The sequence below is a fragment of the Natator depressus genome, chromosome 1 (assembly GCF_965152275.1).
Source record: "Natator depressus isolate rNatDep1 chromosome 1, rNatDep2.hap1, whole genome shotgun sequence".
Lineage (NCBI taxonomy): Eukaryota > Metazoa > Chordata > Testudines > Cheloniidae > Natator > Natator depressus.
The window spans coordinates 37532553-37557176 of NC_134234.1; the positions used below are offsets into that span (position 1 = coordinate 37532553).

The window sequence follows — 24624 nt, forward strand, 5'->3', positions numbered from 1 at the left end:
GTGAGTGAGGGGAGGGGGAGAGAGCGAGCGATGTGATGAAGAGTGAGGGGAGAGCGAACAAGGGAGGGACTGGGGATGGAGTGAGTGGAGGTCAGGGCCTCTGAGAAGGGGCAGGGCCTCAGGGCAAGTGGCAAGGCAAGCGTGTTCGGTTTTGTGTGATTAGAAAATTGGCAACCTTAGGAGGTTGTTGACAGGCGCGTGACCTGCATGGGACTGAGCTAGGGTGACCAGGTGTGCGGTGTTCGACCAGAACACCTGGTCGAAAAGGGACACTGGTGGCTCCGGTCAGCACTGCCAACGCAGGCTAGTCCCTACCTGTCCTGTTTGGCACCACGCTGTGCCCCAGAAACGGCCAGCAGGTCTGGCTCCTAGGCGGGGGGAGCCACAGGGCTCCGCACGCTGCCCTTGCCACGAGCACCAGCTCCACGCTCCCTTTAGCCGGGAACTGGCCAATGGGAGCTGGGGTAGAGGGCAGTGCCTGTGGGCGAGAGCGGCGTGTGGAGCTTCTTGGCCCCCCTGCCTAGGACCTGGACCTGCTGGGTGCGTCCGGGGCGCACGCAGCACAGTGCCAGGACAGGCAGACAGCCTGCCTTAACTGCGCTGCCCGGCAGCTTGTGAGGTAAGCCCATGCCCCAACCCCCTGCCCCAGCCCCTCCAAACCTAGAGCACCCTCCAGCCCCACCCCAGAGCCTGCACCCCACCCTCCTGCCCCCTCCCACGCCCTGAACCCCTCATCCCCAGCCCCACCCCAGAGCCCTCACCCCCTCCTGCACCCCAACCCCCTGCCTCAACCTGCAACCCCCTCCCTTGCTCCGAATCCCTCAGCCCCACCCCCGAGCCTGGAGCCCCCTCCTGCACCCCAAACCCCTCATCCCTGGCCCCACCCCAGAGCCCACACCCCCAGCCGGAGCCCTCACCCCCTCCCGCACCCCATCTCCTTGCCCCAGCCCAGTGAAAGTAAGAGAGGGCGGGGGACAACGAGCCGCCGAAGGAGGGCGAATGTAGGGATCGGGGGCGGGACCTCGGGGAAGGGGCGGGGCTAGGGTGTTCAGTGTTGGTGACTAGAAAGTTGGCAACCCTAGACTGAGCGCGGCTGCCAGGCAACGAGCAGGGGGCCTCGCGCACTGAGGGGGACACAAGCCCTGCGCTGGGGCGAGTCAGGCGGGTCCTTGGCCCCGCCCCCATCCCTCAGGGCGGGGCCTCCGTCCCCACGCCGGCCTGTGGGAGGAGTCCGGGCAGCCCCAGGGGCGGGACCGGGTGACGCGCTCTCCCTGCGACGGTCCCGGCAGCCGCAGCCGCCGCCGCCGCAGCGCGTGTTGGTCCCAGGCCGGGACTGCGGGAGGCTGCGGGCAGGCGGGCGGGCGAGCGAGTGAGCGCGGCATGGGCGGCTCGGGGCGCCGCGCGGGCGGCGGGGGCCCGGACCCGGTGCGCAGCTTCGAGCGCTGGAAGAAGAAATACACCAAGCGCAAGAACAAGCTGCGGCTGCAGCAGAAGCAGCGGAAGCGGCCGGAGTGGGAGGTGGAGCGCGAGGGGATCGCCCGGCTGGAGCAGCGCTACCCGGAGGTGAGGGGCCGGGCCACGCTATCTCCCGGGGGAGCGAGGGGGACGGAGCATGGGGAAAAAGCCGTGCTGCCTGGGGTGGGGCATTTCCCATCGTCGAGTAGGGATGTCCTGGGGTGCGGGGCACCCGGCGGGGGGCAAGGGGCACTGTCTGCCCGTCCGGTGGTGCGGGGCACCCGGCGGGGGGCAAGGGGCACTGTCTGCCCGTCCGGTGGGTGCGGGGCTGCCCTGGGGAGAGGTGATGCTAGCCAGGGTAGGGGCACCCATTGGTGGTGAAAAGGGGCATTGCTAGGCTAGAGCATCGCTGCCGGGAGGTGAAGGGGGCACCCAGTGGGTAATGCCCAGAGGAGCCCTCCAGAGACGGCGTGGTTTGGCTGGAGTAGTTATCTCAGAAGCGAAGGGCACTTACTAGGAGAAGAGGGTATTTATCTGGCTAGAGTGGTGCTGACTGGAGCTCGAGCTCACCCACTGAGAGGCATTGACCAGCTAGAATAACCCTTTCTGGAGGTCAAGGGAGACATTCACTGAGAAGATAAATCCTGATCCGGAATCAGTCAGGTTGAGGTGGCTCCACGTGGAGTTTATATGGGGGGAGACATGGGCTTGGCTGGGGTGTAGCTCAGCTGTGGTATTGCTGTGGGAGATGTGATGGCATCAGCCTACTAGAGCAGCAATGTCCAGGAATGAGGGAGATATTAGCTGGTGTCAGCTGAGCCACCCATGGTCGGGGGTGGGGGTAGAGGTATCTAGGTGTGAAGATTGCAGGGGGGGAAGAAGTGAGTGTGTGATTGTGGGGGGAGAGTGCTTCATTCTGTACTAGTTGCAATCTTTTTGTTGTTGGGGATGGTGCTTATCTATTATGGAGGTTTGTAAAATGCCTCTCCACTTTAGCAAGTGGGAAGGTTTCCTTAACCATTAGGACCCCACCAGTAGAGTGCAACTGACATGATTCTTATCTCACTGGTTTCCCCAACAGGAGTGTCAGAGGGCAACTGGGATCTCTTCAGTTTTGCTCTGGCACTGCTACCCAGTCAAGATGAGATCCTGTGTGGTGATTAAGGCTTTGTCTACACTAGCACTTTTGTCAGTAAAACTTGTTGGTCGGGGTGTGAAAAAGCACACCCCTGACTGACATAAGTTTCACCGACAAAAGCACTGGAGTGAATAGCACTGTGTCGGCAGGAGATGCTCTCTCGCTGACATAGCTACTGCCTCTCGTTGGGGGTGGTTTAATTATGCTGGCAGGAGATCCTTCTGCTGCTGGCATAAAGTGGCTATATGGGAGACCTTACAGTACTACAGCTGTGCTGCTGTATGAGCTGTAATGCAGCCATAGCCTAAAAAGCAAAACTCGGAGAAGGGAAGAAGCAGCTGATAGGAATGGGAGAGAATAGGGATGGATGGAGAGAATGGTATTGGTTCCCTCTAACTAGACAGCAGGGATGAATTTGCATATTGGAGAGAAGAAGATTTCCATTCCTCTCAGCAGACTGGGAAACCATCAAATTAAACAGGCACTTGGTAGCCAAATCTAACAGAAAAATATGTGAGTTCAGGGGCAAGCCCTTCTTCTCTACCAGTAGTCAAGTAAGGGGCATGGGGATGGGCATTCTCACCATAGCACAGCTCTTGGACCCCACTGAGCAGGAAAGGAATCATTTGAACCAAACTCTGGTTACAGGTTTAGTCCTCTGGTTATTAGATGTGTGGCTGTGACTATTAATAACACTTTATGTTCATATGGTGCCTTTTATCCTGAAGGATCTCAGTGCTTTACACATGGTATTATTTCATCCTTTGCTGAATTGCAGCCACCCCTTGGACGGAACATGTCAGTCAACCTTCACTACATGTGGGATGAAGCACAGAGTAATCTATCTATTTAAGACTACTGTGTGGGCATGAGTGTATGGTTTCCTCAATTAGGCTTGTTTCACTCTTGTGAGCAAAACCCATAATTGGTGATATATTCTTGTATTGGGTTTTGTCACGTTTGTGATAGAGCACACTATGAGACTGAGTACAGCAGTGATAAACTTTCTTTTATTATTAGGGCCCTACCAAATTCACAGTCCATTTTGGTCAATTTCATGGCCATCAGATTTGAAAATAAGTCAATTTCATGTTTTCATATGTTTACACCTGAAATTTCAGGGTGTTGTAACGGTGGGGGTCCCAACCCAAAAGGGGATTGTTGGGGGGTTGCAAGGCTGCTCTAGGGGGGTTGCGGGGTTGACACGCTCACTTCTATGCTGCCTTCACAGTTGGGCTCTGAAGGCAGCAGCCGTGGATCTTCCTGAAGGAAGAGGCTTCCAGAAGTTGGGATGAGTCTGATCTCCCCCTGTGATGCTGTGAGCGCCCCAGCCAGAGGCCTCTAGCTGCTAGCCCCAGCCGGCTAGGGATGGACAGGACTTGTTCTTCTCCTGCATGGCCCCTCTCAGGGGGAGATCAGACCCACCTCTGGATACCTCCCTGGGCTGCAGGAAGCTCCCAGGCTGGGCAGCAGCTCCAGAGCTTCCTGCAGCTGGAGGAGGTTCCCGGGGGTGGGTGTGATCTCCCCCTTGCTACTGGGAGCACTTCAGCCAGGGGCTCCTAGCTGTTAGTCCCAGCCAGTGGCAGATTAATTGTGCCCAGGAGCCCTGGCCAGTGTGGGGGCTCCTGAAAAAATGGGCACCTTGCGCCCTGGCAGAATCTGCAGAGGTGGAAGCCCTGAGTCCCCGCAGGAGCTGTGGAGGTGGAAGCCCTGAGCCCGGGTGTCCCAAGCCCAGCAGGAGCCATGGAGGTGGAAGCCTGGGTGCCCTGAGCCCTGGCAGGAGCAGTGGAGGTGGAAACCCTGAGCCCTGGCAGGAGCCCGGCACTCGCAGCATCATAGGGAGATTGGATTTCACAGGAAATGTCTTATTTCACAGTTTGTGACTCCTTTTTCATGTCCCTGAGATTGGTAGGGCCCTAGTTTTTATGGAGAGGGAGTAACCTCTCCATAGATAAGGATTCAGCAAGCTTCCATTGTACGACTCCATATTAGAACTCCTGTGACTTTATCTTGGAAAAGTCATTTGGCCTGAAGATTGTTAAATAAAATTGCTTAAGTTACTTGCCATAATTAAAAGCACCTTAGTTTCTTTGTCTCCTTCTAGCTTAAAAATGACCTGTTACTACATCTTCAGACTTTATATAGAATTATATTTTGATTATTGTTCTATGCTGGCTACATATGGAAGGGGAAAATAAGGGTTGTAGCTAAACAAAGGTATTAGGGTTTTTTGGGGTTACATTTGGGCCCAATCCTGCTCTGATTTTAACACCAGTTTTTTTTACTGACTTTAGTGGTAGCACAATTAGGCACTGTGTGAGAGAGCACCTTACCTGGTTGCCTTTTAGAAAGAAAAGGGCTGTTGTATAGCTGACAACTAAGAAAGATCTTCCTTCGGCTCAAATGGTAAAAGTCTGTGTTTCTGGAGTTGTGACTCTCGTTCTCTTTTTGCAGGTATGTGTCGTTTAATATGGAGAGGTACTAACCTCTTTGAAATTAAAGCTGTAACCACAGCCCTGTTAGAATGCTGATTGGAATTACTGTTGAAATTCCAAAGGAAGTGGGTCGGGGAAATCCTCATGCCTTCAGATTTTTAGGATTAAGCCTCATTGACAACTGAAATATGTTCTGCCTGGATTATATTAAGGATTTCTTGAGGTTAAAGGACTTAAAATCATTCCTTTTTGAAATGTTTGCAAAGTTTCTAATGTTTCTTTGTGTTTCTCTGTCTGCCACTACATTGCATCACAGTGTAAAATTTGAAATGTGGGTCGCCTTTGATATTGGCTTGTGCGTAAGTAAGTGAAGTGTTTCAGAAATTGCCATTAATAGAAACAGTCCAGTTTTCACCATTGGTGAAGTAAATGGTGCTATAAACAGTGAAAAATTAGTGTTTTGGTGGTTGGCCTCTGAGTTGGCGTGGTGGATTAACTTTCAGAAATGAAAGTCCTAGATCTAGAGAACTGACTACCCCTGCCTTTTGGGGAATGTCCATGCATCTTTTTGAGCTGGAGGAACAGAGTTGAAGTGATTTGACAAAGGTTGCATAGCAAATTTGTGGCAGAACCCTGATCTCTTTGCGGCGGGAGGGCAGGGGAGTTAGGCCCATAATTTATCCACTAGATTGCAGTGCCTCTGACATGAAATGCCTATTTCTGTATGTTGTGTAGGCAACTGTAAAATGGAGATGATTATGGTTGTCTGCTCTTGTAAAATGCTTTGAAATCTACTGACGGAAAAAGTACAATCTAAGTATGAAGCTTTTTTAGCCTCATTTTCCAGATATGATCACCTGAGGCATGGAGAAGTTGAGTCTTGGCTGGGTGATGTTATGACTTGGTTTGCTGAGCATTGGTTATTTCACTTTGATCTGACTTGCTAAGTTAGGTAGGCTGTGCAGTATGCACTACTTAGGGGTTACACACATTTTGTAAGGTGCACAGGGTTCTAAAGGTGCCATTATTTTGGCCAACACAACTCACTCCTTTAACTTTAATCTCTTCTTGACGTAATAAGCAGCAGTCTCATTTTGCTGCTTGCTTAGCCAATGTCACAGAAGCTATGGATCTTTTCTATCACTTTGCCAGCATGACTACTGCCAACATTGAACTACTAAATTGAGGCCAGTATAGGAGAAAGAGGCTACAGCATGGTGATGAATTTAGATTCAGAACAGCATTAAAATTTGGAAGTCCAGATTTCTGCCTTTGTGAAGAAGGTTGTGTGAGTTCATTGTTCCTAAATGAGAAAATTTTAGAATTAAAATGATGTAAGACGACTGAATTCAGAACTTTGTCCGTTTGCCAGTCTCCCATCACGTAGTACCTGATTACCTGCCAGATATTTAACAATTCTTCTTTATTTGCAGCCTGCAAGAGCAACATCTTGATTGTGGGAGGGGGGTACGTGTGTGAAAGAATTATTGTAATAAAGCAAGACCTTTTAGAGGAGACTCACGTTTATTTCTGAAAGTGGTTATTTCAGCGGTCAGGCATATCTGGTGGGGAATAAGGGCTTGTCTTCACTACCGCACTATGTCGATGGGAGAGCACTCTCCTGTCAATGTAATTACTCCACCTCAACGAGAGGCGGAAGCTGTGTTGGTGGGAGTGCGTTTCCCGTCGACATAGTGCGGTGTAGACACCGCTTTAAGTCAATATAACTTATTGCTCGGGGGTGGATTTTTCACACCCTGAGTGACATATGCTACATTGACACAAGCAATAGTGTAAGTTCAGCTCTTGTGAAAGTCCTGTCTTCATAACTTGCAAGTTTGCCTTATTCATTTTACCGGTGAAGCATATCTGGTAGACCAGGGTTACGGTGGGAGAAGTTACCTCTCTAATAGCTAGGGTTAAGTACTGTAGAGTTCTGAATATCTAGAGTACTCCTGGCAGAATTCTATGCTACTGCATGCCCACAGAATTCATGTCCCCCACAGATTTCTTTGCTTCCCTGCAGAAAAATGACTTCTGATGGGGAAGCAAAGGGAAGCTGCAAGAGCGGTCATGTGCCTCTCCCCAGCAGTGCGGGTGCATCATTTTGGGTGCCGCTGGCAGAGAGGTAAATCACTGCGGGGAGGGGGCAGGGCTCAGCTGCTAGTCCGGGCTGGGGGCAAAAGAGGACAGAACTTTTTCCCCTGCAAGGAGTGGCCAGGGCTGGGTCAGATCCACTCCCAGGAAACTCTGTTTCCCCCCTCCACTTCCTGCCCCCATTGCGCCTCATCTGCGGGGGGGAGGGTTCATTGTAATGAGAGCTGCTGCCCCATCTGCCCAACCTCCATGCATCCAGGCCCACCCCTTGCCAATCCTCACGCCACACCTGGTGCTACCTGCACCCAAACCTCCACCCCTGCAACTGGAGACTCTCTGCATCCAGACCTACCCTGCAGAGCCCCACCCCCCTGCATCTGGATCTCTGCATCCAGACCTACCCTGCAGAGCCCCAGCATCTGGATCTCTGCTGGGCTCCTCCCCCCTGCATCCAGACTCTGCTGCTGACCCCCAACCACCTTCATCTGGACACCCTGCAGAGTCCCATTCCCCCTGCACCCGGAACCCCCCAATGAGACCCTGTGCATCTAGATTCCCCCCATACACACACCTGGAACTCTCACTGAGCCTCCTGCATCCAGATTTCCCCACACAAGACCCTCACTGCACACCTGGGTCCTCCACACTAAGCCCCTTCACACTTGGATCCTGCCAGGCTGAGCCTGTCTGCCCCATACCTGGATCAAGGGTCAGGGCTTGGTGTCCATGTGAAACTCTGTCCCTCTTGCTCAGTGCAGACAGGCAGAGTCCCTGGGTGTTTCTGGGGAGGCAGTGTGTCAGAATTGGGTGCAGCCTCACCTCTGAGTCCATGTCTCAGCAGTGGCAGGGGGCTTCAGAGTGATCTCCCACCTCCATACAGCCAGTGCGTGACCCTTGTCCTCGTTGCTGTGCTGTCCGCCCTGCAGAGGTGTGGGGCTGACGCAAGCAGCTGTGGGAAAGCTGTGGGAGCCTTGGCCAGGGCTGCCATTTAGGGAGGGCGGTGGCCCCCGCCTTCCCTCCCTGAGTTCCGTACCGGATGTCTGCTCATGGCACATACCCCAGCTCCAGTCGGAGCTCTTACTTGCTGCGCCATGCAGGCAGGTCCCCTCCTCCAGGAGCCGGGGTTTTCCAAATGCAGCTCCCATGGTCAGTTTCCTCCACACGCTAGGGCCTCTGGGGGTGGGGCAGGCAAGGAAGGGGTCAGTCAGGGTGTGTGTGTAAGGAGGGGGAGCACAGAGGCCCTGGAGGTGCTGGGGGAGAAGCAGAGGGTCCCCAGTGGTGGCACAAGTTCAGAAAAATCTAGAGAAATTCTGCTCTTAGGTTTGATACTGTTTTATCAGCTATTTAGTATGAACATTTAATTGCATGTCATGCCTTGGGCTTTTTGGCAAGTAGCATATGGAATGCTTAAACCTTGATTATGTTTCTTAGCATATTGTTACAATTGGATGTCTCTGAAGACCTTAGATGATTACATTTAAGATCTAAATTGAACTGCTACTATTGTAGAGCAATGTTAAGTGCATATTTTGGTCCACTTTCCACATTTTAAAATGTGTCTAGATTAGGAAAAATTGACAGGGTTAGATAAACCTAATGTAGATGCATGGGTGTAGTTTAGGGGGGAGGAGGGAGGTTGCCCCCCCCCCCCCAACTGCAAGCCTCAACAGTTGTGGAATTTGCCCCCCATGCAGAGTCCTATTGGCCTGACTGAAGCTGGTCCCCCAAATGTAGAAGTCAAACTATACCTATGTGTAATTGTGTGGATCTTTTACCTCCAGTTAGCTGGTTGAGGTTGATTGCTGAGTACTCCTTGAATTAACCCACTAAAAATTCTACCAATGTTACCAGCAAACTCTGTGATTTAAATTCTATGGTATTCTTATATCCTAGCATTGATTAAATCCTTTTGTTTCAGATAAAACCCAATGAAATTGAAAGATTTTCAGATTTCCCATTGTCAAAGAAAACATTGAAAGGTAAGTGCACCAACAGTTCTTAGGAAAGTATTTGAATAAAAGATCAATTTTAACCAGTCTTATTCATTGGGAGTTTAAGGAGTTTTTGTTTTTAAATATCAGAGTTCCAAGATAATGTTGCTACCTGTAATGTTTTTCCTTATGGGAAAATGTATCATTGTCCAAGGCAAAAAGTAAGAATTTTTTCCCCCCCTTTCCCAAATACTAGGTTTGCAAGAAGCAGAGTATCGCATGGTAACTGAGATACAGAGGCAGACTATAGGCTTGTCTTTGCAAGGTAAAGATGTACTTGGAGCTGCAAAGACTGGATCAGGCAAAACCTTGGCTTTTATTATCCCAGTAAGTAATTTACCTTCTCATTGGAAGCTTGAGCTATGTAAAGTGGATGTATTGTACATTAAACACATACTTTGGTTAATCGGAGCCAGGAGACATAATTTGACTGACTGTAATATTTGTTCACATAAAGCTATGACAGACTAACTTACGTATTGCTTTCTGAGGTTTTGTAGATGGTCTGGGTATATTTTTGTCTCTAGAAATGTTTTGACACTTTGGGCTTGTCTGAAGTTTTGTCTTTCACAGATTCTTAAAAAAGCCCCCCCCCCCCCCCCCCAACCCCTGAAAGACAAATGTTTTGCCGATGGAAGTGGCAGTGTGAATGCGGCTTTGTTGGCAGGGGCGCTGGAAAGTCAGACTTTGTATTTATTTTCTTTAGTATTATAGAAAGGATTTTTTTCAATTTGGCATATAAATTGAGGAACCAATCAAATGGTGATCAGGTTGGCGGATGGGGGGGGGGTGTTAATTTGGTTTTAAATTATGAGACTAACGATTAGCATTCAATGTAGATTATTAATTTAGGGCCCAATCCACTTCCATTAAAGTAAATATCAAAACAGTGGGAACAGAAATGGGTATTTAGGCAACCTCTCAGAAACTAAAATGTGCTTTATGCTAGATCTCCCAATTAGGAAATAAATGTTTAGGTTTTGGAAATGGGGGGAACAATCTTCTGCATACTGTAGCAAAGAAGGAAAATGATGTTGTTTAATTTATATCTGTAATTGAGAAATACAGCTCTTGAAACAGTTGTATCCATTTTTATGTCCATGCATTTAAAAGGATTTGTAGAGAAGGAGCCTAGTGATAACTCAGACTAAGTGTCATATAGAAGGAGGCTAGAAAACAAGTTTTGATCTCTTTTGTGGCTGTGGAAAGCACCACCAGTAGGGATATCACATCAGCCTTGGTGAAATCTTTTTGTTGTATAGCTGAACACAACAATTTGACAGTGTGTGAATCTGTAATAGCAGAAGTGGACCTGCATCATGGCAGCAGTACCTTTAGTTGGAATGCTTTGTTTCAGCAGTGGTACTACCTTGTAGGTGTGAGCCCAGTACTCCTGAGGGCATTCTGCACCAAAAAAAGAAAAATTCTGCTCACAATATTTTAAAATTCTGCAAATTTTATTTGTCAAATTAATGCGGAGGCTCCAGCATTGCATTGGGGAGCACAGGCCACTGGCTGCACAGAGGTGGGAGATCACTGTGCAGCTCTTCCCCCTCCCCAGGGGACACGGACTCATCGGTGAGGCTGCACCCAACCCTGATACAGTGCAAGGATAGGGTCTGCCCCAGAAACACCCCAGAGCCCTGCCCCTCCATGCCAGGTGCACTAGGTGTGGGCAGGAAGGCTCAGCAAGGCAGGATCCAAGTGTGGAGGGGTTAGTGTGGGGGTGAATCCAGGTGTGGGGTGAGAGGGTTCTGTGTGAGGCAATCTGGTTGCTGGCGGCTCAGTGGGGGATCCGGGTGCAGGGGGGGATCTGGATGCACAGGGGCTTGTTGGGGGTTCTGGGTGCAAAGGTAATGGGGCTCTGCATGGGGGTCCTGGTGAAGGTGATTGGGGCTCCGTGCGGGGGGTTGTCTGAGTGTGGGGGGGATAGAGCTCAGCAGGGGAGTCTGACTGTGGGGGGATGTCCAGATGCTAGAGGAGTGGTGCTCAGTGAGTTTGGGGTCCAGGTGCAGCAGGTTGGGGCTCGGTAGGGTGGGGATTTGGGTGCGGGTGGCTTGTTGGGGGTGGTGCAGGGGAAGTGCGGCTCATTGGGGAGGTTCTGGGTACAGGGGAGTGAGGCTCGGCAGGAGGGTCTGCATATGAGGGAGTCTGGAGGTACAGGGTTGGACGGAAGGGGGAACAGCTCTCTGTACAGTGATCCCTCCCACTGCAGCTGAGGACTGATGCGTGCAGGAAGCACGGTGGGGAGGGGGAGTTTGCAGAGCTTCTTACAGCTGCGGGAGAAATCTGGGGGTGGATCTGATCTGGCCCTGGATGCTGTGCGGGGGAAGAGGAAGTCCTGTCCTGCCCAGCCCAGCTGGGATTAGCAGCTGAGCTCAGCACAGGGTAGGTGCCACCAGCTGGGTCTTCCCCAGTCCCACCCCACAGTGATTTACCTCTCTGCTGGCTGCCCTTGGCAACCGAAACATACTGTTGGGGAGGGTCGTATGACCGCTTTTGTAGCTTCCCTTTGCTTCCCCATCAAAAGTTGGTTATCTGTGGGGAAACAAAGAAATCATCAGGGGACATAAATTCTGCGCATGCACAGTGGTGCAGAATTCCCCCAGGAGTAACTCAGAAATATTACAGCTGAATTATGTACTCCACTTGTTCTGCTTATTTCTTGTACCCATAATAATACTAACCCTTATTTCTGGTACCCAGCAGAAGGGTTAGTATTGTACAACTCTGTACCTGAATCCCATTCTCATATAGACTATACAGACTTGATTGGATGGTGTTAAGTGTTGGATTCGTTATACATTGCAATTGTTTTAATCTACAGATTGTCTCTCGGTGCAGTCCTGCCAGTCTTTTTCATATTGCATTATTTGGGAGCTTTGCTTTAGCAAATAATATCAGTAGTACTGTTTAGGATAGAACGATAATTAAACTGAAGCCCTCTCAAGTGTAATGTGTATATTGATATAAATAAGTGCTGAGTTTATATTATCTGCCTTTTTAATTATTTCTTACCTTGGTTACATATTATACAGTAGAAATTATAGGTTTTGAAATGAAACTGCTGTACATTTTCAGGCTTTGGAAAGGTTATATCGCCAACAGTGGACATCGATGGATGGATTGGGAGTTCTGATAATATCGCCTACGAGGGAACTGGCATACCAGACCTTTGAGGTTCTGCGTAAAGTGGGGAAGAATCATGAATTTTCAGCTGGCCTTATCATTGGTGGAAAGGTTTGTTTCTCCTTTTAAACTTTCAAATTTTTGTATGGGAAGTACAAGTGACCACATTTTATCTTTAGAGGAACAATTGTCAGGGAGATAGCTGATAGATGAGCAGCTATTGAGAACCATTGCATCATGGTAGAAGAGGAATTACTGGGAACCTCGGCATCACTGTTTCCCAGTATTTTCCTCTGCTCTATTGCTTATGTCTTTTGAAGCTTCAGTCTTGTGCCTTCTGTCTTTCCAGGCAAGGTGTCTGAACAGCACTCCCTTGCCAAGGACTACCTTTCACTTTAAAAGTTATTCTGAAACACTTCCTATTCAAATCAGAGATCTGGGTGTGCTGAAGAGATGCCAGTTTAAAATGGCTTGAGTAGGCTTGGTGTTGGGTCAGCTTAGAGGTGTGTAATCAGAACTAAACTGTTTTAATTAAATTTCAGGATCTGAAACAAGAGGCCAACAAAATCCACCATATAAATATACTTATTTGCACGCCGGGTCGGCTTCTACAGCATATGGATGAAACATCATATTTCCATGCATCTGATCTCCAAATGTTGAGTAAGTTAAAAATGTTTGAATGCTATAAAAAAAAAAACTGTTTACGTTCTGCTGTTTTGATATACTTACACTTCAAGGCCAGAAGGAAGCATCATGATCATCTAGTTTGACCTCCTGCACATTGCAGGCCAGAGTACCTCACCCACCCACTCCTCTAATAGATCCATAACCTCTGGATGAGTTACTGAAGTCCTCAAATCATGATTTAAAGACTTCAAGTTACAGAGAATCCACCATTTACACTAGTTCAACCCTATAAGTGATCCCTGCCCCACTCTGCGGAGAAAGGCAAAAAACCCCCAGGGTGTCTGCCAATATGACCCGGGGAAAATTCCTTCCCAACCTCAAATATGGCAGTCAGTTAGACCCTGAGCATGTGGGCAAGACCCACCAGCCAGACATCTGGGAAAGAATTCTCTGTAGTAACTCAGAGCTGTCCCCAGCTAGTGTTCCATCACCGGCCGTTAAAGATATTTGCTGCTAGCAGTCGCAGACCGGCTACATGCCAATGTAGGCGGCCTCATCATACCATCCCCTCCATAAACTTATCAAGTTCAGTCTTGAAGCCAGTTAGGTTTTTTTGTCCCCACTGCCTTGGAAGGCAGTTCCAGAGCTTCACTCCTCTGATAGTTAGCAACCTTCATCTAATTTCAAGCCTAAATTTATTCTGATGGCCAGTTTATATCCATTTGTTCTTGTGTCAACATTGGTGATAAAATTAAATAACTCCTCTCCCCTGGTAATGATGCCTCTGATGTATTTATAGAACCAATCATATCTCCCCTCAGTCTTCTTTTGTTGAGGCTAAACAAGCCAAGCTTTTTGAGTCTCCTCTCATAAGGTAGGTTTTCTATTAATTGGGTCATCCTAGTAGCCCTTCTCTGCATCTGTTCCAGTTTGAATTCATCTTTCTTAAACATGGAAGATCAAAATTGCAATAAGGTCTCACCAGTGCCTTGTATAATTGTATTAACACTTCCATATCGCTACTGGAAATACCTTGCCTGATACATCCTAGGACTGTATTAGCCTTTTTCATGACCGCATCACATTAGCAGCTCATAGTCATCCTGTAATCAATCAGTACACCCACGTCTTTCTTCTCCTCTGTTCCTTTCAAGTGATAACTCCCCAGTTTATAACAAAAATTCTTGTTGTTAGTCCCTAAGTTCATGACCTTGCACTTTGCGCCATTAAATTGCATCCATGTCTATTACTTCAGTTTTCAAAGTCAGCCAGATCTTCTTGTATGATATTCCTGACCTCCTCTGGATTGGAAATACCTCCCAACTTTGTGTCATCCACAGATTTTTTTGAGCATGCTCCTACTTTTTGTGCCAAGGCCATGAATGACCATGTTAAATAAGATTGGACCTAATGTTATACCAATAAATTAAAAACCAGCAGGATCTTATTAAAGGGGAAAAGGCAAAATACCACATTTATTGTGAATACAGAAAGAATCATAGTAAGCAGTTAGTTATAGCTATAACATTCCATTCAATCTCATATTTATTCACATATTCACACATATTCACACATATTCACACATATTCACACACATTCACACACATTCACACACACACACACACACACACACACAGGTTCTTCAAGGTTGTTATCATAGTTACCAGCCTTAGAGTTGCTCATGCCAAGCCACTGGCCAGGTGGCCTGGACGTGAGGAGGGAGCAGGGCCTTGTCAGATGCTCATTTGATGCTCCTGGAAGTTGGTTTGCACAATCAGACCCCAAAGTTCTCACTTTTTAGAGTCTATATTTATAGGAATTTCTTCCTATGCCAGTCTATGGGAATTGCTTCATCATGCTGTTGCTGAATCAATCAGCAGATAGCACATTCCTGACGGCTCCGTGCTGCTAGATGTTATCTTGTTCTTTGGTTCTCCCATTCTTGAGGCTGTTGGGTGGATTCCAGTCTGCCCTCCGGGGGGTCCTCTGGTTATTTCCACTTGACGCCTTCTTCAGCCGATGGACACTGGATTCTTAGGCTGGCACCTCCCTGATCATTCAGTTATTATCCACACCAAGCATCCATCCACGTACATCCTCTATCTCTATTTTAATCACAATTGTTAATACAACAAAAGGGCGGGGAGTCTCTGGGTGCTGTTTCTGTTACAGAGTATTGCTTTGAGTCTCTCTCTGTGTGAATTGCTTTGAGAACAGACTCTGTCTTAGAATGTACTAACGCAATTAGCAGCTTGCAAGTTTCACACATAGAGGGAGAGAAACAGTACCAAAAACCAAGAGACCTCTTAATTAGTAATACCCTGGAATTTAAACTCTGGGGAATCAAACTCATTTGTGATTTTAATACAGAACTTCTTTAATATGATCCAACACTAAGACTGTTCCCTGAGGAACTCCACTAGTAACCTCTTTTCGGTCTGAGAGTTCACTTTTCAATATGACCTATTGTCGTCTCCCTTTAATCAGTTTTTGACCAGGGTGCCAGGGGGCCACACTGAAGTTACTCAATTAGGGCAAACTGCAGAGAGTAGGACAGACAATCCCCAAAGCTTTCTCACCATTAATTCACTTCCTGACAAAACCTAACAGTTTATGAGCACATTCCACATAAGAGATATTTTTAGCCATTTTAAAATGTCTACATTTTAACCTGTGAGTTTCAGAGGTAACCTTGAAATGTTTTAACACAGTATCTTTATATTTTACATAATTCAAAGCTTCATCCATACCTATTTCACTGAACACTTGCCTAGCTTTCCCAATCAATCTGGTCAGCAGGACAGGCATACACTGTACCCCTGGGATATGATGAATTTCACATAGACATTCAAAGGTAGATCAAAATTTCTCTGTCTTCAGTAACTTTGTAAATGGGACAAATTCTTCCCCAGTTTCTGTTGTCATGAGGGGATGGATTTCCAGATTGTTGGAGCTTTTTCTGCTCTTCCAAGACTTGGAGCTGATGTCTGGCAGATTGCTGTTGCATCTCAGCAGCCAGCCGATCCATATGCCTTAAATGGCCTTCTATTTCCATATCCTCTTTTTTTTGCTTTTCCTATAATCAAAGATCTGTCAGCTTCTGTTCAAGCTCTTAATTTTTGCTTGCTTACTGCCAGCTGCATTCTAATTGCTTCTGCAGGGAGTGGATCTGGGGCAGGTGAAGGAGACCCTCTCTCTGATCACTGGCCATTAACAGATTTTTTTCTGTTCTTGCTCTGGGGCCTTTTTCTTAAGACAACCCCCTCTGTGAGCAAAATTCTTGAAGGCTTTTTCTGTTAAGATCTTCATATGACCGTGGGTGACTCATTGTAACTGATTTTTTTTTTTAAACCTTTAAACTCTCCAATATCAAAATTAATTTTTGACATGCGTGGAGTTCTGATCCAAAAACCTAATTAACCTGTGGTAATGTGTATCCTAGCCCGACTACACCACTGGGACCCCGGTCCCAGTGGGGCCACACTGAGTTTACTCAATTGGGGAAAACTGCAAAGAATGGGGCAAACAATCCCCAAAGCTGCTGGATATTCCAATACTTAGTTTTACAAAGCCAGCACAAAACAGCTTCTACAATACCTTACTGGTTATCCAGAAGCCAAAACACAGTTCCCTTATAGCAACCCAGCCTTGGGCTTCCACCCCGACACCCCAATCAAATATGTTGAGGATTACTGAAAATCTGATTAATCATATAAGAAAGTTTTACCAATCCCAAGGGATCAGGCACATTTCCTCCCAAGTTAATGAATATTTCAGATTTTACCCAAATACACACTTACAGCCAATTCTTATTAACTAAACTAAAATTTATTAAAAAAGAGAGAGTATTGGTTAAAAGATCAGTATACATACAGACATGAGTACAGTTCTGAGATGAGTTTCATAGCAGAGATGGTGAGCTTTGTAGCTGCAAAGAGTTCTTTCAGAATTAGTCCATATGTGTTAGTCCAACATTAATATCCAGGGTGATCCAGGAGGGCCTGGAGATTTCAGTCTTACGACTCAGGCTTCCCTTGCATAAAGCATCAAGCAGATCTGAGATGAAAGGATCAGGTCCCAAGAGTCTTTATACAGTTTCTGTGCAGTACAGAGTTCTTGGAAGAACAATAGGTTTTGAAGTAACCTTCTGTTTCCTAAACATCACCAGTAAATACTATATGGATTAACATAAGGTAATTTATCCACTAAGCAGTTTATCATTAAACTTTAAAGAGACACATAAACATGACATTATTTCACCCAAGATTTATCTAAATGTTAATATTCCCTTTTGATCTCTGAATCAATAGCTTTAGTAATAGACAGAAACTGTCCGTTTACATATCTAACAAGATATAAGTAAACACATGCAATTAGTATTACCTCTAATTCTGTAAAACAGGTTTGCATTTCAAAGTTCTAGTCTGTCTAACATAGAATGGCCCAAATTACCGTTTACATACTTTTCTAACATGTCTCTAAAGCAGTGGTGGGAAACCTGCAGGAAGCGGCAGCCTGTATGTTCCTGTGGCCTGCGCTGCGTCTTGCAGCTTCCATTGGCCAGGAACGGTGAACCGTGGCCACTCAGAGCTGCGGGCCGCTGTGCCTGTGGACGGTCAATGTAAACAAACTGTCTCGCGGCCCGCCAATGGATTACCCTGGTGGGCCGCGTGTGGCCCTCAGGGCTGCAGGTTGTCCACCACTGCTCTAAAGGTTGAATCTAAGTCAATTAGCCTGCTAGCTGCTTAATCCTTTCTGGCCATCTGTTGTAGTCTCCCCTTTAACCAGTTCCTTATCAACCTTTCAATTCTCATATTAATTGCCAACTTCTCCAATTTAACTAATAATTTCCCAAGTGGAACTGTATCAAATGCCTTACTGAAATCCAGGTGGATTACATCTACTGCATTTCCCTTGTCTAAAAAATCATTTATCTCCTCAAAGAAGGAGATCAGGTTGGTTTGGCATGATCTACATTTTGTAAAACCATGTTGTATTTTATCCCAATTACCGTTTACCTTAACTACTTTCTCTTTCAAAATTTGTTCCAAGACCTACAATACAACTGAGGTCAAACTAACAGGCCTGTGGTTTCCCAGATCACTTCCCCCCCCCCTTTCTTAAAAATAGGAACTATATTAGCAATTCTGCAGTCATAGGGTACAACCTGTGAGTTTAGAGATTCATTAAAAATCCTTGCTATTGGGTTTTCAGTTTCATGTGCCAGTTCGTTTAATATGCTCAGATGGAGAATATCTGGGCCCCCCAATTTAGTCTCATTAAGCTGTCTGAGTTTGGCTTCCACCTTGGATGTCATAATTTCTACCTCCATATCCTTGTTGCAATTAGCCACCCTGCCACTACCCCATGACTTTTTTCATTAGCTTTATTAAAAACTGAGGCAAAGTATTTGTTTAGGTGTTGGGTCATGCCTAGATTCTTTAATCTCCACCCCATCCTTAGTGGTTAGCTGTCCCACTTCTCCTTTCCTTGTTTTCTTTTTCTTTTTAGTGCTCTTGAACCTTTTACTGTTGGTTTTAATTCCCTTTTGTAAGGTCCAACTCTGCTTGGCTTTTAGCAGTTCTCACTTTATCCCTGCACTTTCTGGTCTCCATGAGGTATAGGTTTCCTTGATGATCCATCCCATCTTCCATTACTTGTAGGCTTTCTGCTTTCTCTTAATCACCTTCTTTGAGATGTTTGGTCTGCAACCCTTCCCTGTGAATTTTTTCCCCTTGTTAGGGATGCAGGCTTTGGATAGTTTCTGCAATTTTGATTTGCAGTAATTCCAAGTCTCCTCCACGTTCAGATCCTTGAGTTCTTCAGTCCAGTCCACTTCTCTAACTAATTCTCTTTAATTTTTTTAGATTTCCCATTTCAAATCAAGGACCCTAGCTGCAGATCTATTTTTGTTTATCCTTCCATTTAGTTTTATACTGAATTAACTCATGATCACTCGAACCAATGTTGTCCCGTACAACCAGCTCTTCTATGAGGTCCTTACTACTAACCAATACCAAATCTAAAATGACATAACCTTTTGTTCAGTGACTGGTGAAGAAATGTCAGCTCTCGAATCCAGGAAAATCTGGGCCCTACGATAATTAGTAGCAGTTGTCTTCCAATCTATATCTAGGAAATTAGTCTCCCATAATCACACAATTCCCAGTAGTATTTATTGCATTAAAAACATTAAGGAGGTCTCTATACTTATCCAGATTGGATCCTGGATGTCTGTAGCAGACCAAGCACTATCCTCTAGTCCAGTGGTTCTCAAACTAGGGGCGCTGCTTGTTCAGGGAAAGCTCCTGGTGGGCCGGGCCAGTTTGTTTACCTGTCACATCCGCAGGTTTGGCTGATCGTGGCTCCCACTGGATGCGGTTCGCCACTCCAGACCAATGGAGGCTGCGGGAAGCGGTGTGGGCCGAGGGATGTGCTGGCCGCCCTTCCCGCAGCCCCCATTGGCCTGCAGCGGCGAACCGCGGCCAGTGGGATCTGCAATCAGCTGAACCTGCGGACGTGGCAGGTAAACAAACCGGCCCGGCCCGCCAGGGGCTTTCCCTGAACAAGCGGCACCCCTAGTTTGAGAACCACTGCTCGAGTACCTTTCTTCCCCAAAGTGATTTTGACCCAAACAGACTGTTTTAGCTATTCCATCACTTCTAATTTCTTTAGTCTACCTCATCATTAATATACAATGCTACTGCACCACCTTTGCCTTTGTTTCTTTATCTTTCCTCAACAGCACATACCATTCAGTACCAGTATTCCAGCCATGACTACTGTTCTGCCATGTTTCTGTTACCCTATAATATCTGGTTTCACTTCCTGCACCAGTGGATCTGGTTCCTCCATTTTGTTACCCAGGCTCCTTGCACTGATGTACAAACCTCTTAGTTGTTGCCACTTGGCTTCACCCAGATTCCTCACCCGATTTGGGTACAGTCATTCTACTGCCAGTATCGCCTACCTGACATGTAAGTGCCAATACTAATGATGCTATCTTTCCTCTTAATGTCCATTCTCCTACCCGTTGCTGTATCCTTTCTTTCTTGATTTTCCTCCCGCTCTGTGTTAGAACCCAGTGTGTAGATTACATGAACATCTCCCCTGAGATTCTAGTTTAAATCTCTTTTAATCAGTTGTGCCAACCTCCATTCCAGACATCTATTTCCCTCCCTACTCAGGTGGAGTTCATCCCATGAGAACAGTCCTCTGTCCATGAGCGCATCCCAGTGCTCAAACATCTCAAAGGCCTCCTTATAGCACCACAGCACGAGCCATTTGTTGATCATCATAATTTTGTCTCACCTTCGTTCTCTTCTAGGGACAGGCTGAATCCTACTGAAGATCACCTGAGCCTCCATTTCCTTAAGTGTCTTCCCCAGCCTGGCACAATCTTCTTTGATATGTTCCAGTGAGAATCTAGCTGTGTCATTGTCCTTCACGTGGGAACAAATCGGATTCTTTCCTACTCCCATTAGGATCCTTTTCAGTCTTTGATCTACATCTGGTATCTTAGCTCCTGGCAGACGGCACACCCTTCTGTTTTCTGGATCAGCTCTGGTGACAGGCCTGTCTGTCCTTCGTAATAAGGAGTAACCAATCATATAGACTTGCCTTTTCCAGCTGATTAACTGTGATTCTCTGGCCTTCTTTCTGTTCTTTCTGGCTGCAAGTCCTCTTGTCTTTTGTTCTCCCTTGCAATCTTCTGTGAGGCATCCTGTATCCTCCTGGGGCTGTGAACTCCGGGTATCTCCATTGGCTCTTCCCCTCTTCTTACAGGACTAGCTGCTGTTCTATTCTTTCTTGCCCTCCCACCTTCAGTTACAGCCTGTTGTGCCCCTTCTTCATTTTCCAACTCAGCAAACCTGTTCCTGAGCCCCTTCACTAGCTTTTCTTTTTGTTTGCCTTGTTCTTGTAGTCACCTCCTTCCACTGGTCACTTTCCTCACCCAGCAGTCTCCCCTCAGAGTTCTTCAGTTCAGCTTACTTCCGTGAATCTTGACTTTTCCCTTCAGCCTCCTCTCGCCTTCCCTCCATCATCTGCTGGAATCCCCTTCAGAACTCAGACGGAGTTTTCAGCTGCATCTCCAAACCTCGGATCTTCCCTTCCGTCAGCTCTATCAGGCAACACTTCATTACAAACAAAACTCTTTTCAGGTACCCGTTACAGGATCATGTACATGTCACAGTTTCCACATCCAGTCATCTTCTTTCTCTCTTCCGTTCCTTGAGTTACTACATTGCTGCCTCTGTATCCGTCATAGCCTTCCTGCCTAAAGTCCTGTCAAGGAAAACAAACCAAACCAAACTCACTCCCAAACCCAAACAAACAGCAAAACAAAACCAGAACACTACCACCCACCCCCAAACTCCCACTCAGACAGCTCTGTTGGCTAGATCCTGTGCTGCTGCTCCTTGGCTACTTCTCAGTCAATCAACAGAACCCAGATGAAATGTAAGGGATTTTCAGCTGTGTACAGATAAAGCTTTTTTTCCTCCACACCCTAGGCAGCTGTTGAGCCAGCTGCTTGACCTCAGTAGTAATCACAGGTAGCAGGGCTAGCAGAGGGTCTAAAAGCAAGCGTGGCACCCTGTGGCATCTTCTAGGTACTCCATGGTTATCACTGGCCTCAGCCAGCTCCCCTGCAGCACTGTTTTGTTCTTGACGTAGTTTTCAGACCTGTACATCTACCTTTGACCCATCCCAGAAATGTGTCTGCCCCTTCTTCCTTTCCTTTCTGGGTATAGCTCTCTTGGTCACTTGAAGTGATGACTAATAGCCCACCCAATTTGGTTTAAGTTGGGTATGCTCCTTTAGTCAGTCTCCAGAAACCTTATTTCTTCCAGATTCAACCCAGATTAACTTCTCTCATATTTTTTTGTTGGTCTCGTTTCTTTTTCTACTGTAGCGTTTACCTGAATACTGATTTCAGTTTACTAGAAGGCTTGCCTGCTTCTAAGGCTTAACGTGTGATCTGCAGCACTGGCTTGGAGAACTTAGTTTCATTATTTTCTTGATTGCTTTTGGAAGCTGTTGGGGACAGGGGAGAGTTTGCTACCATGCTAGCAGAGAGAGCTCCTTTCTGCAGTCAGTTACATAGCAAGACTTACAGACCTATAACATAACTCACAAAATACTCAATATTAAGCTCGCTATAGTAAATTCAATTCATACTGGACAAATAAGAGAATGAGCATCACAAAACTGCAATCAGCATTGACCCTTGCCTTAGCCTTTGGAACCCCAACTCTGAATGTGTTTATGGCAGCTAGAGGCAGGGGTGAATTGATTGCCCTGACTACTCAAACTGCAATTTCACCTTATGTCCAGCTTTCTTTATTTCAGTAACGGGCCCGCCTTTGGTTAGAAGCAATTCACATGTAAACTGGTGGATTAGTTGCTTGAAACTCTGATCCTCTGCATATGAAATTGAGAGCTGTAGTTCATGGATTATTGGAGAAGTTGAGGCCTTTTACAGGAACATTTCTGCATTGAATGAAGTGTGACCAATTCTAAAGAAAAATCAGTGAAAAATGTAATTTAAGTAATTCCTGGTCTGTCTCTTTTGTTCCTGTTAACATGGTTTTACAGGAACAGAAACTTCAAATTGAGGTTTTTTTGTTTTTTTTGTTTTGTTTTAAAATTTCAAGGTTAGAATTGAAAACAATTTAAAAATCCAGTTCTTCTAAACCTGTTTCCTTGTTCTAGTTCTTGATGAAGCTGATAGAATCTTGGACATGGGCTTCGCTGATACTATGAATGCGATTATAGAAAATCTTCCTAAGAAACGCCAGACGTTGCTTTTTTCAGCGACACAAACCAAATCAGTGAAGGATCTTGCACGACTGAGTCTAAAAGATCCGGAATATGTTTGGGTTCACGAAAAAGCAAAATTCAGGTGAGTGGTGGTAGTTTGTCTTGGTGCTTGTACTGGAGAAAGAAAGTGATGATAGCTGCACTTTTCTCAACTTCTTTCCCAGCACCTCTGGGAAGTGGGATGTTGTCATATTTCACGTTAAACCCTTCCTGCTCCACTCAAACACTGATTCTTGTTTTATTTTGAAAGCAAGTAGCTGAAGTGTATTGCATTGCCAGTCATGGTTCGCTTATACTTTTCACCAAGGTGCCTTAGCTTGATTTGACTTTTTAGATATAACTAGATGCAAAAGGTTCATGTTGTCTTCAGTGGCATTTATATTCGGAGGGGGAGCTGAGCAAACCCAAGTGGAGATAATAGTATTTAATACAGTAAAACCTTGCACTTCTGTAGGCTGTTTTCTCTGAGGATTTCAAATGACTTTACAAACATGAATGTTTAATGGAGTGTTAGAAATTCAGAATTCCTGTTTCATGGGAAATTATGACGTTTCAGAATTTGGTTTTGTTCTGAATTGGAATGAAAACAAATATATTCAAATTTTCCATGAAATGGAAATTCTAAAACAATTAGATTTTTTTAAAAAAAATCTTGTCTTCGTTTTGAATTTTTTTTTCATTTTTATATTTTTATTTTGTGTTTTGCAAAAACATTAAGGGTGGCTGGTACTCAGTACAGATTGGAACATCTTGTTTTCTAGATTAGTCTCTCGTCTGTGTTTATGAAACGGTTTGACATCTGGATCTAGACAATAAGATAAGCATTTGCTATACAAATTAGAGGACCAGCTGTTTTTCAGTATCCTAGAAAAATGATTCCAGGCTAACACAAAGTTATTGAAAACTGCTCTTAGAATTAGTACTCTGAGTGTTGCTTATTTTTGTGTTGATAATGTCAGTGCCAAACTGTTCTGTTAGAACAAAAATAGGAGACTCGTTTATCTAGAAAATAAGATAAAATGTTTCAATCTCTATGTAGCAGCTGCCCTTAATGTTTTAAAATAATAATAATAAAAAAAATAGACTTTTGACACTTTTGTCATAATGATCTGTCTATAATAGCAGTAGTGCATCCTATGATGAGACTTGACATATGACATAGGAAGTATTACCACTGCCATCATGAAATAATGTAAAACTACAAATGAAATAACCTGTCTAATTTTGAAACTAAAGCTTTGTTGTGAAATTAAATTTTAAAAATTTTCAAGAAGAAAAACTTTTCACTTTCTCAGCAAAATTAATACAGTGTTTTGAAAAAAAGTCTGGCTTAGTTGAAATGGCATTTTCCCATGGGTAACTGTTCCAACAAAAAATTTCTGACCAGCTTGAACGATTAAATTTATCAGCTCCCCTGTGAGGTATAAAAATACTTGCCTACTTGACATACAGATGGAGGGGAGAACAAAGCACACTGAAGTAATGACTTGCCTAAGATCACACGTTGGCAAAGCGGAGAACAGAACGCAAGCTCTGACTCTGAGTCCACTACTCCAATACTCTAATCAGCTTCTCAATCCATTGTTTCGCATACACTTGTGATAGTATTACCTAAAAAATTGGATCCTGAATAATTGGAAATGTTAGAAACAGAATTTACATTGTTAATCCCCTTTTTGCTTAGTGGAAAAGGATAAAAAAACCTAACTAAATTTATAACTACCTTAGCTTGAGGGCTGGCATAGCTGTTTGTACACTCAATTGCATTTCCCTGTTGAGAAGGGAATGTTTTTATTATAATGCTGCCTCATGAGAGCTTTTGAAATATTTCAGTAGCTGCAATGAGACGACAAGATGAAGGAAAAATAAAAGGAAAATGTTTTGTTCTTTGTTTTGTTTTAGAATTATGACCGTGGTACACAGTATT

The 24624-nt window shown here is 45.7% G+C and overlaps 1 protein-coding gene across 1 annotated transcript in view; it reads left to right on the forward strand.

Moving 5' to 3' along the window:
* Nucleotides 1-1374: 1374 nt before the first annotated feature.
* The window catches only part of DDX10 (DEAD-box helicase 10), a 336928-nt gene continuing 313678 nt past the window's right edge, over nucleotides 1375-24624 (forward strand). Inside the window, exons 1-6 of the mRNA XM_074957670.1 lie at nucleotides 1375-1563; nucleotides 9044-9104; nucleotides 9313-9443; nucleotides 12198-12356; nucleotides 12788-12908; nucleotides 22590-22779. Coding sequence (XP_074813771.1) covers nucleotides 1381-1563; nucleotides 9044-9104; nucleotides 9313-9443; nucleotides 12198-12356; nucleotides 12788-12908; nucleotides 22590-22779 — 845 coding nt within the window. The 5' untranslated portion in view covers nucleotides 1375-1380. The remainder of the gene's footprint in view (nucleotides 1564-9043; nucleotides 9105-9312; nucleotides 9444-12197; nucleotides 12357-12787; nucleotides 12909-22589; nucleotides 22780-24624) is intronic.